This window comes from Drosophila pseudoobscura, chromosome X, assembly GCF_009870125.1.
Source record: "Drosophila pseudoobscura strain MV-25-SWS-2005 chromosome X, UCI_Dpse_MV25, whole genome shotgun sequence".
Lineage (NCBI taxonomy): Eukaryota > Metazoa > Arthropoda > Insecta > Diptera > Drosophilidae > Drosophila > Drosophila pseudoobscura.
Genome location: NC_046683.1, coordinates 4,803,885 through 4,817,070, shown reverse-complemented (window position 1 = coordinate 4,817,070; position 13,186 = coordinate 4,803,885). Strand labels below are relative to the sequence as shown.

Below are 13,186 nucleotides of genomic sequence, written 5' to 3'. Positions count from 1 at the left end.
GATATGCAATTGTAAACCCAAAATGAACTTATGTATCAATTTCGCAGTGATGCGGCGAAGGTGAATATCGAATATAATCGATCATACCCTCGATTGAAATTTCGTGATTTATACACAATTGACCTGCAGAAATTTCTAATATGAATAAAAGATTTTATTTTATTCAAAATTATATTCAAATTTTCATATGCTTTCGAATAAAAATATCGGATACGACCGATTATATTTAAACAGTTGGTCCGTTCTATCACTTGGCGCAAAGTTATCATCCAATAAAATAATGATAATAATGAACCATTCCTTTTGAATAATAGAATACATTTAAGTGCACTGTATACTATGCCGTAATGATATTTCCTCTTTCAGTTCCAGTAAAGTTCCCAGAAAAGGTTTAACAATAGTAATGTTTATATATTTCATAGGTTCAGTTTTGGTTTTCTTGTCTTTTAACAAATAGTAATGACTTTTAAGGACATGTACATAATATGCATTCGTGATCGAATCGGGGGATAGACACATACGTATATGAACGAGTATGCACGTATAGGATAAATATGTATATGATAAACAACTTTTCTATAGAACAATATCCGGATGCTTCTCCGCTCGGCCAACGAAAGTAATAAAAAACTTTTTGGCTCCAACAAAATTATTGTCACTCCCCTCAAACCACTTGGATTTGTTTCCATACCACGATCAAGGATCGGCGCACTTGTCTTTTCTATAAACGAACGATTGGCTACAGCAAATTCAACACTTTAGTTAACGACTAATTAAAATGGTGAAAACAGTGATGCCGAAACCTGAACAAGATCCAAGGATAGAACAGAGTAAATCGTTATGGAAGGAAAGGCTGTAGAGTATACAGTATTACTATATAGCATCTATCAGAGACCTGAATGAATCCACAGTAAACATCATTCTTTTCCTTTGAGGCTAAAACGTATTACAATATTCTGATAATATACGAGTAATATATACGAGTACGAGTATGTATGTGTAAAAAGGCAGTGCAACTGCTCTTACATTATTTAAATATATCTGAAGAAACATTTTGTTTGAAAATAAAAAGTTTCACTTTCTGTGGATTCATGCAGTTCCTCAGTACAGACATATCATATGTATGTATGTACAAATTTCACATGTTTATATATTTGATATATAAAATACAAAATAATGAAGAGCAGAGACACAGTAGAAGTCTATGGCAAATAATAAGCAATTATAATAGTAACAAAAACAAAAAAAAAACTAGATAATTCTTAGCGTGGGGGGATCAGACACTCTTAACACAGGCAGGCGGCAGGATGAGGTGGAGGTGGAGGAGGAAGGGTCTAGGGAAGGGCTACAAGCAGTGTGTCCATCTCCATCTCCATCTACTTGTACTTCTTCATGAAATCGGCGTGGAATACACGGAACTTCTCCATCATCAGTTTCAGCTTGTCCGTCTGCGGCAGGATCGTGCTGCGGAAGTGATAGGTGCCGGGCTTTTGCCCGAATCCGCTGCCAGGAACAATGCAAATGCCTATAAAAGAGGGAAAGAAATTAGATGATTAGCTCGGATCCCAATCGATGCGATGCCATCGTCAGTAGTGCACCACTCACCGCTCGTCTCGAGGAGCTCGAATGCGTAGAAAACATCGGGAGCCATGCCCTTGGCCTTGGCTGCTTCGACCGCTTTGGGTGGGATCTCGATCTGGGGAAACACGTACATTGCCCCCTGGACGGGATTCACCTTGTAGCCCTCGAAACTACTGAGAGTCTTGTGGACGAGCTCTGCGCGCTCCTTGAGGGCCGCCAGGGTGGCGTTCTTCTCTTTTTGGAATAGGTCGTACGAGGGCTCGCCGGGCTTGGGTGGATTGACCAGAGCACTGACGGCCACCTGACCGGCGGTGGTGCTGCAGAGGGCAGCCGTAATCGACTTGGTGAGCATGGCCTTGACCTGGGGGCATAGGTTGACCACCTCCATGTATCCGCCACGAATGCCGCACTCGCCGAGGAAACCCTTCGATGTGGAAAGGAAGCTGACCAGCTCTTGGCTGCGGTAGGGCTCACCCATCTCGTAGGCGACCTTCTTGAACGAGTAGAACTTGGAGTTTTTGTCGTAAACGTTGTCCTGGTACACCTCATCGGCCAGCAGAATCAGCCCGTTATCGTTGGCAAACTTGATGATCTCGACAATGTTATCGCGGGTCAGCACCTGACCGGTGGGATTGCCCGGATTGATGACGACCAGAGCGCGTGGATTGCACGTCTTCTTGGCCTCATCGAAGGAGCGCTGGAGCTCCTTGCGGCTCAGACTCCAGCCGGAATCCTCCTCCAAATAGTAGTCGACCTTGTCCATGCCATACTCGGCAATGGTGGCAGAGTACAGTGGATACTGCGGAATGGGCACCATCACGCCAGGTGGCTTGCCTCCCACCTCAGCGCTGCAACGCAAGTAAGAGGTTTGATTAGAAAAGGTTTTGCCTGGAATGTGGCACCACTTACTGGATCAGCGAGAGAATGCTCTTGATACCGGGCGAGGCACCGCCTGTCAGATAGACATTCTGCCAATCGCTGGGCACTCCGCCGTCGCGCTTCTCAATATAGTCGACCACCTGGCGACGCACCACCTCCAGACCAGCCGAGTCCGTGTACGAGCCCACGGAGTGACCCTGGCAGTTGGCAAGAATGGCGCGGGCCCGTTTCTTCACATCCTCGGGATAGTCGGGCGAGTCCAGCAGTCGGGGCTCGAATGTCAAGGCCAGCAACTGTAGCGAGGAATAAACAGATAACCAACCATATTAAGGACTGGATGCCTGCGAATGTTTTCTCCGAGTCTGATCCTCACCTGACGCAGAAACGTCACCGGCTGCTGTCCCATGGCATGGCAATCACCGATATTGGCCCGAATCACCTGGTCGAACGGCTTCTTTGCACCCTGCAATCAAATTCAATCAAACGAAAGGGAAATTATACGTATTATGGTATTATTGTTTGCTGAGTGAATGAATGTTGGATCAGCCCGAGACCCAGCCCGTGCACGAGGCGTATCAAATGAGCTTTTAATTTGTGCTCTCTTCGCCATGCAAATTACGTTCAATTGGTGGACAGACCCACACAGTCACAATCCAAATTGGTTCACCCCGTAATTGCAGATGATTTGTGGTTATTCATTGATTATTTATGATACGATTCCCCCAACCATGGAACTGCAATGCGTTTCTAATTAACGCTTCATCGAGTGCCTGGGACTAATCGGTATACGATATCAAATTATCGTGTGAAGAGTGGAGTGCCTTTTGCAGATAATTATCCGCGGATACAATAATCGCATTCTTAAATAACCTTGAAATGAAAGCAAAGCTTGTTCTCTTTTGGATTCCCATCAAGTCTTATCTATGTGCATACAATGTTTCTATATATATATATCTTTACCCTATTACTTAATAGCGATATATGACAACGCTTCTGTTGGTTCTGCCCCGACACACAGGGTGGAATAATTTGCCAAGACATTGTCAACAATCTAACACACAATTTGCAGGGCATTTGCAGGGGCCTGCATTCATTATATGTATATGCATGTAGATGGCGGCTTGGGTTGCTTCACTCCGCTCGAATGGGCAATTTACCACACAATTGCTGGGAAGGGGCTTTCGAATGAGTGACCCAGTAATGGATATGTAAAATGATGGCCAGGGCGGGCCATTGTGGGGCTGCAACTGAGCGTTGGCGTTGCCGGTGGCGTTGACGTCATCCAGTAGTACATGTCAGTGTAAATATTGAATAATTGAGGAATTCGCAGCACATCACGACGAGCCACAACAAGTTCCCCATGAAGGGTATGCTCTGGCTCTGGCTCTGGCTCTGGCTCTATATTTTCTAAATTCCTCACCGCAAACACTCGTCCAGTGTAAACGTACGCTCGTGTGGAGATCTCTGCCACCTCCTTATCGAACCTTATTTTTGTTTTCAATTTCGTTAAATTGCTGATAAAGGTGTTGCCAAGTCGCCTGAGTTCAATATAGGTAGATGGCTCCAATACGTTGGGGATATGTATGTGTCCATGACTGTCGTGCGATTCCAATGGCGTAGCAAATGAGGGGGATTTTACAAACAAAAGTTTGTTTAGAGCTAGAGTTGCAGTGCGTCTACCATATCAATATAAGTATTAGAGTGAAGTGCATATACATTATATATTTGGTGTACATACTAAATAATGTGCTGTCTCGCATTGTAAATGTTCTGCTGCCTCTCTACAACCTATGGGATGAGGTGTGTAATTGCACATAGCACAGTCCCCCCCCCCCTGCGGCCTCTCTCCACGCTCGAGTTTCAGGCTTATTCCATCAATCAATTTGCACTAGTTTGTTGGGTTTTAAGTGGCTGCTATATAATTGATAAGTATTATGTGCTGTCGTATATAGCAGTTATATTGCATATGGCGTAAGGCAGAGTCATATAATCGTACAGGCTATTGCGATCGGCGATCTTATCGCATCGCACCGAGCCATAACAATAATAATATGTAATACCAATTAGCCAAATGTCAAATGGAAGTGAAAGCAAGTACGATACGAACGATACCTAAAACACCTGAAGTCGCCAACAAGTTAAGACAGCTACAATGTATGCCCTATTCGGCACAGGGTATTATGACCTTGGCAGAGGGAATAGGGAATGGGGAGACTCCCCCCATCCGTCACATAATCCACTCGATGCACTCAAGACGCATAACAGAATACAAACTGACAAAATGATAAGAATGTCGGCTATTACCATCTCCTCCCCTGGGCTATGCCCCCGCATGGTTTTGGCAAGTGGCCAAAGCGTTCCGCTTCATCCTGCAGCAGGCCGAAAGGAATTTGATAGAAGCACAAAGAACAAAAAACAAGGCGAATCGAAGCAGATCAGTTAGGCGGCGTATAAGGAAATCAATCGCAACGGGGCGGAGCGGGGGAACGGGAACGGGAACGTGGACAAGCTGTCAGCGACATTAAAATACAAATTCTGAAAAGTCAGCGCGGGGCAAACAATGGATCTTATAGTACATAAGCGTATAAATGTGCATATATGTATGTATGCATATATACATATGTTGTGGGTCAATGTGCGCCGTCGCTTGGGCATATTTCGAAGAGAATTTTGCTTGAAGTATCCAAAACAAACGGTACAAGTTTACAAAGAGAAGGGAATAGCAGGAGAGGAGTCTGTATATGCATGGGTGGGGAGGCATTAAGCACACACACACACACACACTGTCAAAGCTTATGCGCATGTTTTGTCTCTGTTTTGATATTTCTTGCTCTTTTCGCACTGATAACAGCATCGCAGCCCTTCCCCGCCTACGCACACTCTTAGCTAGTTATGTAAGCACAAGCTAAGGGAGTTGAAGGCCGTTCTATTAAGCCTGCACTTAATTGAAAGCGGCACAATGGGTATAAGAATAATTAAAAACTTCCCATACATGCACACGGACGTACATACACATGTAACACAAAATCCACAGAAACGCGACTTGAAAGCAAAAGCGGGGATTAGGCAAGCTCTTCATCGGCAATCATTCACACGTACTACATAGCACATACGTTTAGATATAAAACGATATATCTTATTCTCCGAGTCTCCTTATGCCACTCCAAAGTTCATTCTAATTTTGGTTATACTTTTATCACCCATAAAAGCATACCTCTTTGAGATAAAGAACATTTAGTTACGACTTTATCAATTTGGTGCTTACTTTTGAGGGGCCTCTAAGCGAAAAAGTCACATCCTCTTTTCCAAGTTCGACGAATGAACGAACCCCCACCTCTAACAGGTGGGCGCAATGCAGACAGTTGCTCGTGAATGATTCGGTAGTGAATTCCCGCCCACTAAAGCGTAACGAAAAGGGCGGCAAAGCGAACAAACGCAAACGCACTAATACACTAACACTTTGGATAGACAATAAATGCGGGCTTTTGACGGCCATTAAATTGGAAGACACGACACGGCGCGGTGCGGTGCGGCGGTGCGGCGCATTTAACGTGGTGGTGTTCAATTACTGTATACACGCTTGCCCCAGGCGCCTAGCTCACTCACCTTTTCAAGCTCCTTTTCGATTTCGCCGGCTCGTATCACCAGAGGTCCACGCACAGCATACTCCATGGTGATGAAGTTCGGATTGATGTTCTCCAGTTGCAGACATTTCGCTGGCATCTTGGTGCTGGTTGAGAATGAACTATGGAGCGGAAGGTGGAGGAGTTCTCACTTTCGTTATTAAATTGTATTTCACTTCTCAGACACGGCCCAAACAACAAGAGGGACAACTAACCGACGGGCGTCAAACGGTGAATGTCTACCCCCAAAAGCTTCGGATTGAATGCGGCTGCGGTGCGACGTCGCTGTCGTTGTAGTCATGCTTGCTGCTGCTGCCGCTGCCGCTGGCTCTGCCGACGCTGCTGTTGTGGATTTTTGAACGCTATGTATAAACGATTTCCAGCGTCGAATGACGACACTGGGCGTCAATTTTGATTGTTGCTGCTGCTGGGGATAGGGCTTGCGAAGTGGCAAGGCGGCGGCGGCCCTGCCAGACATTGTGGCTGCCGCACGTTGCATGGCGCTGGGTTTGTTAATTAACAGACGGCTCATTCTATTCTCTGAAATTATTCGAAAATGTTATGTTGAATATATATCGATATATCGATGTATTGATATACATATATTTTTTGTTTGTTTTTGTTCTTTCTTAAATACGGTTTGAGGTTTTCTCGGAACATGCAAAAGTGCTGGCTGTGGAAGGGTGTGTATGTATAAGAGTATAACACACTCGCATAAATTATAAGAGTCGGCATTCCGGCTCTCTCTCTCTCTGTGTTATCGGCAGAAGCTGCTCAATAAAATTTTATGCTTATCAATATAAAATAAGTAGATTATATATTTATTGGCCTCTCTTTATTGGTGCCTTTGTTTGCCAAGTCCGTAGTTTATATAATTCAGAGATACAAATTAGACGCTCATTACAACTTCCGTTAACAGTTCAGTTAAATGTGCCGCTCTCGGCAGTGACGCGCTGGCAGTGCGTATGCACATTTAGCGGAGACGCGAACCCCAACTGACAGCTGCATTCGGGCGCGTAATTTTACAACTGATATTCAAATTTGAATCAGTTTCTTATCACACTGTTACAATCGTAAAGCTGTGGAAGTTTTTAGTTGTTCAGAGGCACCACATTAATTTGGATTTATAGTATACACGCTTTAATTCAGACTATATTTCGCGTGCTACTATACTCGCACGTTCCCCTATCAGTAGCCTGTACTTTTGACTTTGAGCCAGAGCGGGGGACTCTTATCAGTGACGTCCCTAGGCCGAGCTTGTTCATACATATACCGATTTCCACAGATCCATATATGTGGCAAAGTTCTTCACATTTCAGAATTTTTGCACTTTGAAACGGCAGTTACGTAATGCAAGCTGGCAAAAAACAAGCAAAAACCAATGGCAGAGACAAAGAATCATTAAAAACATGACAATGGCCAGATATCGCACGATATACGGCTGAATATTGGTGTAGATGTTTTCAAAATGTGGCACAACTGATGCGCACTCAAATCAAGCGTCAATCAGCCATCCCACAAAATGTTTGCTTTCGTATTAGCGATTATATATATTTTACTGTATCTGTATCTGTATATGGCACAAAACATATGTGTTTTCTTTACATATATATACACGTACCTCTTGCGGGAGGGGTGTTGTTGTTTTCTTTAGGAACCAGCCAGTCGAAGCCGGCTGAACCTTAGAACTTGTTTCGGCGAAGATTTGTTTTTGAGGAACGGAACGCACTTGAAACCGGTTAGGGATTGATGGGCGCACAGCAGAGCCAAAAATAGTGTATATATGTATGTTTCTTTAATGTGAAATGCAAATTTATATATACATATCACCAGCCATAGGGGACGATACTGATTTTGTGAACCCAGAGAAAGCTCCCAAAACGATTGCCTGGAACAGGAACACAGCAGAAGGATCATTCGAGTGTCAGTCAGAGTGGAAACAGCTGAAATATGGGACATTTTTCCAAGAAAAAGAGTGGGGGCTGGGCTCCGATATAGCGAAAACTAGTAAGGGATAGCAAAAGATTCAGAGCTGAACCAAAACAGAGGCCTGGTTAAATATAATTGCGGATAGTATCGGAATAATACATATATAATCTATGAAAAAAATATGTGAAGACACCCAAAGGGAGGGTTGGAAATAATGGGGATTATCTGGGAAAGTTTATACAGAGAACTGTGGGTGGTATCCATTATATGTAAGAAGTATTTTTGCGAAGAAAAGCCAACAAAAGCTAACAATTTTCCGTTTCAAAGAGGGGATTTTCGGCCTGTAAGGGGTCTAGATCTTTCTTTTCTCTTGCGGATTTCTCTTTGTGGGTTTCACTGTACTCGACATTGTGTGTTCGAAATTTGATTTGTTTGGGGGTCGCTCGGCACACACATTCTTATGCAATGGTGTTCCAAAATATTTGTGGACTTTGATGCAGCCACATGCCACAGTGCCACCACACCCACACCCTGACAATCTCTGGGAATTTAGAGGGTTTAGAGCGTATATCAAAACTGGATAAGATAGGGATGATAACAATTGAAACTAATCCGCGGCGAGAGTGGAGAGTGGAGAGAGGAGAGGACGTGGCAGCTGGCACTTTGATTGAAATGTCAGAACAGGAGGTGGGGAAAATGGCAGTGGCAATGGCAGGGTCGGAGCTTCGCTAATTACTTGCTAAACAGCTGCTAACGCCTTACGCACACGCACACAAACACACACACACACACATACTCAAGCAAAGAAAGACACAAATATCCACAATGAATCTCTACTGAGCAACAATTGTCGGCTTTTCACAGTGTCGCGCATGGTGGAATAACATAGGGTGAGGCATATTGCAGGTCTTCAAGTCACATAGCATACATATTTAAATCTCCCTTTCGTTCCGCTCCCCGTCTGTTCCTTCGGGCACTGGAATATCATCACAATACGCGGCGCCCGGAGATTACTCTCTGGTAATGCCACTTCACCTGACATTTGACACACTTTGGTAAACGTGCACGCAAATCAATTAAGGGCGTCACGCAAAACGATAAACGGTGTGCGGGGAACCGTTGTTAGGCAGTAAACAAAACCACAGTTAGTCGGAAATTGGCGATAATTGAACGTGCCACACACAAATCACTTTCACTAAACAGCGTCGCACTGTGTGGTGGATAATTGGGAGCGGCGGGGGGTGGGTGGCTCGATTTTTGGCCCAATAAGAATGTTGTCGCCTGTATGTGTCCGTGTGTGTGTCCGTGGTCGTGTATGTAGTTCAAGAGCAGAGCGTCCGTCAGCCTCCAAGTTGGCAGAGCTCGATCGATTTTTCTTTGCCGAATGCAACACCTTTCCTCCTCGTCTCGGATGTTGCAACTCACCTTGAAGATGGGGGCTAGGCTGGGGGGTTTATTGTCTTTCCTCCCGATTATCTAATGATCCCAAATGCTACGGATGCGAACCGCGGACTGCTCTGGTGGGACGGACGCACAAGATTGACCCTCAAAAATCAAGAGAGAAACGCTCGCATGCACACAACCAATGTGGAAAACTTAAACTTATTAATAAACTTATCTACACCATCCCTATATGTACAATATATGTATATATACATGTACATAATAAATATTAGGTTTGGCTGTGTGCGTGTCGTACCTGGCGCGCGCTCGCGTATGGATGGGTGTGTTTATGGTCGGTAGAATGTGTTCCAATAAGAAAATCAAAGCTTGGCCCGTTCTGCCTCTCGCTCCAATTCCGCTGTAGCAACTGCGGCGGCGGTAATGGCAATCGCTTGCTCGACAAATTCTTCGACAACACCGTGTACAGTTGTTGTTTTTGTTATTGCTGTGTTTGCTTTTGTTGCATTTATCAATATAACGGCATTGGCCGTCCGTGCGAAAAATAGTGCGCCAAGCGATAAATTTGTATGGGACCCAGTGTGACCGCGGATCATATATACGGTCTTACCCTCAGAAATATACCGAAACTACGTCACAAATGTCAAAATATACCGCAAATATACTGACGAACTAACTATTTGTATTCAAATTCCATTAAATTCCATCGTTTTTGATATTCGGTTGAATATTACCAGCTAGCCAAGACCCTCAGCTCTGAACTCAAAGTTTTATCCGATTATTAAATCAATTTCCTACAAGACTGGTTAAATTTTAGTTTTCTTCTTTATAGCATTGCGTATAAAATAAGGTTTAAGCAAAACCGGCAAACAACAATTTTGACTAAATTAATTTCCTTACATGGCAACTACACGCCACCTACACATGTGCTACATATTAACTACATTGTAATGTAATTAGCACCTGAAGGTGCTTAATTAACTGAATGCTGTAATTAACCTGAAGGGGAAATGTGTACGTTTTAAAAACTTTTGCAATTTTTTGACATGCCTCTTTTTCCGACAATTTTGAAAAATGTATGGCTAACGATCAGGAATTCGATGCTGATCATGAATAATAATTTGATCTGGCCTAGGCCATGGCTCTAAATGGCATTTCTACACGATTTCTCCATTGGTGCATTGGACAAGAGGGTGAGTCCATAACGCGTCTTTAAATATACTGTAAAACAATGAAAAGTATCAAATTTGCAAGGTGTGTGAGCTTGACATGGTGGCAAGAAAATCAGAAAGTATACCGATAAAGTATACGGTCGACCTTCATTTAAAAATATACCGTAAATATTATGACGAATTCAAGTTCTATTATTTTACTAAATTGATTTGTTTTATACGTATTCATGCATTTGATTACCTTCAAAATATCGCTGAAATATCTTTTAAACAGAGACTGACTAGTTTCTGCGTTAACTAGAGTCTGGGATGACAAACTTTCCCGCAATTCTATAATATCCATTTCCCCAAGGTATTCAGAATGTTGCCCATGTTGAGGGACATTCTGCTCGTTTTCACAGCACTTAAGTCTAGCCCATACAAATTAATGCCGCAACTTTTGTGCATGGAATGATATTCATTGTTTCAACCGATTCATACACGATTCAAAAAGAGCCAGAAAGATATCCTTAACCTATTTGAAGAGAGCAAAAGAGCCGAGTGGTGCGCGCCATATAGAAATTGCTTGAAAGTGAATGAGCGAAACGGATTTAAATGATGTTAAATGTTAAATGTTAAATGGTGTTAAATGTTACAGAAAAGTATATAAATACCGTTAATTTATCATATTTTAAAGTTTCGCGGGCATACTCCCAAGCAGCTTTGACGAGTGGCGAGTGGACAGTGCTGGAAAGTTTGCGAGTTTGCCAGCACTACAAATGAGGCGCGTAGATTCAATTCGTTGGTTGGTTTTATTTCCTAAGAAACTTAGTTCTAATCAAAAAAAGGTTCTTCTTAACTATTAAATATGTACAAAGGACGCCTGGCTTTAAGAATTAGCTACGTGCTAATGCCCATTATTGACTCAATTGAAAAGCTGAGCTTAGGCTTCTTTGCCGAGGCGTGTGCGGGCGGCATGGGTGTTGTCGTGACGGCGGCTGCGATGGTGTTGGAGGCTGTGAATGGCGGCGGCCCCGATTGATGCATGGCAGCAGCAGCAGCAGCAGCGGCAGCGGCATAGAGGGCGTTACCGCCCAGCGTCGCCTCCATGGCGTAGTTGAGTTCCGGATCAGCGAACGCGCGTCGCTTGCGCATTCGCTCCATCAGCGGAGAACTGAACGTGGGAAACCTTTGCTTGTACTCTAGAAAGAGACAAATAAGAAGCGAAGCCGAATAAGTAACGGTGCAATGGGGCGTTATCAGTGACGGACGGAGTACAAATTGCCGTAATTCGTTCAGCCGCCCGGATTCTATTGGGTCGGGGTTTTTTTTGGGTAATTTGAGCGGCCCTCGGCCCAGACACACTGCCCAGACAGCCTGGCACCGAATCGGGAGACTGGAGATTGCAGTTACTCGGAAACCAGATGGTGGTGGACTGCAGGACGGAATAACAGTACGGTACGGTACGAAGTGAAGTCATTTGTTGGTGTTGCCACATTGTGTTTTTGTCTCAAGAGGTTTTTCCGTTTTGGTCGCGTATCCACTTACAGAATGTGACTTTTTCGGACGGACAGCTCAAGTGATTGGAAATGTGCGTACGCGTACACACTTCGGGGCATCCAATTTCCAATTTTCAATTTCCATTGTTTCTTTTCTCGAGTTTTAATAACTTGCTCTTGCTGTTGTCATTGCCATTGTTGTTGTTGCAGGGAATCAGTCATTTCCTGTGCCCCGACAGACAGGAGAGGATCTCCAATTACTCGTCGCCGAGCCAGACAGTCTGGCACCGCATGGCACCGATGGGCGATGGGCAAGTGGATGGGATGGGTGAAGTTGGGTGGGGAGGGGAGGGGTTCTCTTACTAACCTTCCATGGCTGCTGTTATGTGCAACGTGGACTGTTGCAGGTTGCGCAGTCGCTGCTTGTAGATCCTTTTCTGGGTAATCAGTGCCTGGCGCGTGGCTGACGAGGAAGTGGATGCGGAGGATGTGGAGGCTGCTGCTGAAGGTAGCGCTCGTACAGGTGGTGGCGACGTTGAAGTTAAGGAATCCTCGCCCTCGCTGCTGGATGCGGTGGCTGGATGCGAATGCTGGACTTGGGCGGACGCCTCCAGGGCCTCCATTGTCTGCTGGCGGCGCAGGGCCACCTGGGCGGCCATCACCCGCTGGCGATCGACGACCAGCTGGCAGTTGGGGCAGCAGCACTCGCGCCAGCGGCACAGCTTCTTGTGGCCCTTGACGCACGAGATGACGCCGTGGTTGCGGCAGCGGGCGCACTTGGGTGTGCGCAGGAGGCGGCGTTCCTTCAGCGATATCTGGCTCATCCTTGCTATCACGGTCGCGGCTAACGATCGACTGAAAGGATCGCGGCAGAGTGGCGAACATTTAAACCCAAGCCAAAGCCAAAGCAAACGCAAACGCAAACGCATACGATGACAGCGACCGCAACTACTTGACTACCAGATCCGACTCCTCCGTGGCAGACAGACTGTCTGGCAGTCTAGTCGGGCTGGCTGCTCCGGCAGCGTCAAGTGGTCTGCCCTGCCCGGCCTGCCATTGGCTGCTAATCGCTGCCCCTAAAAATAGACGCTCCAATGGCGGCCCAGATGTCTCGCATCAGCAT

At 45.0% G+C, this 13,186-nt stretch overlaps 2 protein-coding genes and 1 long non-coding RNA gene across 4 annotated transcripts; all 3 read right to left on the bottom strand.

Moving 5' to 3' along the window:
- Positions 1–1,078: 1,078 nt before the first annotated feature.
- Positions 1,079–9,996, bottom strand: LOC6902153 (alanine aminotransferase 1). Of its 2 annotated transcripts, none has more exons than XM_015185723.2 (7): positions 9,712–9,996; positions 6,299–6,623; positions 6,067–6,205; positions 2,834–2,923; positions 2,491–2,753; positions 1,606–2,429; positions 1,079–1,525 (listed from the first exon to the last, which is right to left on the bottom strand). In XM_015185723.2, exons 2-7 carry the CDS (start codon positions 6,613–6,615, stop codon positions 1,377–1,379), a joined length of 1,782 nt encoding a protein of 593 aa, XP_015041209.2. In that variant the 5' UTR covers positions 6,616–6,623; positions 9,712–9,996; the 3' UTR covers positions 1,079–1,376. The 2 variants fall into 2 exon arrangements, with proteins under 2 accessions (XP_015041209.2, XP_002133684.3); XM_002133648.3 differs by lacking the exon at positions 9,712–9,996 and adding an exon at positions 9,438–9,570.
- On the bottom strand, positions 3,327–5,062 carry LOC117185071 (uncharacterized). Its single transcript, XR_004470575.1, has 2 exons — positions 4,199–5,062; positions 3,327–4,136 (listed from the first exon to the last, which is right to left on the bottom strand). It is a non-coding gene; the product is annotated as an uncharacterized lncRNA (long non-coding RNA).
- A 1,361-nt stretch (positions 9,997–11,357) lies between the features above and the next one.
- dmrt11E (doublesex-Mab related 11E) lies at positions 11,358–13,103 on the bottom strand. Its single transcript, XM_001355494.4, has 2 exons — positions 12,431–13,103; positions 11,358–11,766 (listed from the first exon to the last, which is right to left on the bottom strand). Exons 1-2 carry the CDS (start codon positions 12,990–12,992, stop codon positions 11,465–11,467), a joined length of 864 nt encoding a protein of 287 aa, XP_001355530.3. The 5' UTR covers positions 12,993–13,103; the 3' UTR covers positions 11,358–11,464.
- Positions 13,104–13,186: the final 83 nt, after the last annotated feature.

Excerpts from the sequence above, each read along its gene's own strand:
- LOC6902153 (XM_015185723.2), bottom strand. The coding sequence starts at position 6,615 with ATGAGCCGTCTGTTAATTAACAAACCCAGCGCCATGCAACGTGCGGCA. Across the intron at positions 2,754-2,833 it reads CGGTGACGTTTCTGCGTCAG|TTGCTGGCCTTGACATTCGA; the intron begins GTGAGGATCAGA and ends TCCTCGCTACAG. Across the intron at positions 1,526-1,605 it reads CGAGCTCCTCGAGACGAGCG|GCATTTGCATTGTTCCTGGC; the intron begins GTGAGTGGTGCA and ends CCTCTTTTATAG.
- dmrt11E (XM_001355494.4), bottom strand. The coding sequence starts at position 12,992 with ATGCGTTTGCGTTTGCGTTTGCTTTGGCTTTGGCTTGGGTTTAAATGT. Across the intron at positions 11,767-12,430 it reads CATAACAGCAGCCATGGAAG|AGTACAAGCAAAGGTTTCCC; the intron begins GTTAGTAAGAGA and ends GTCTCTTTCTAG.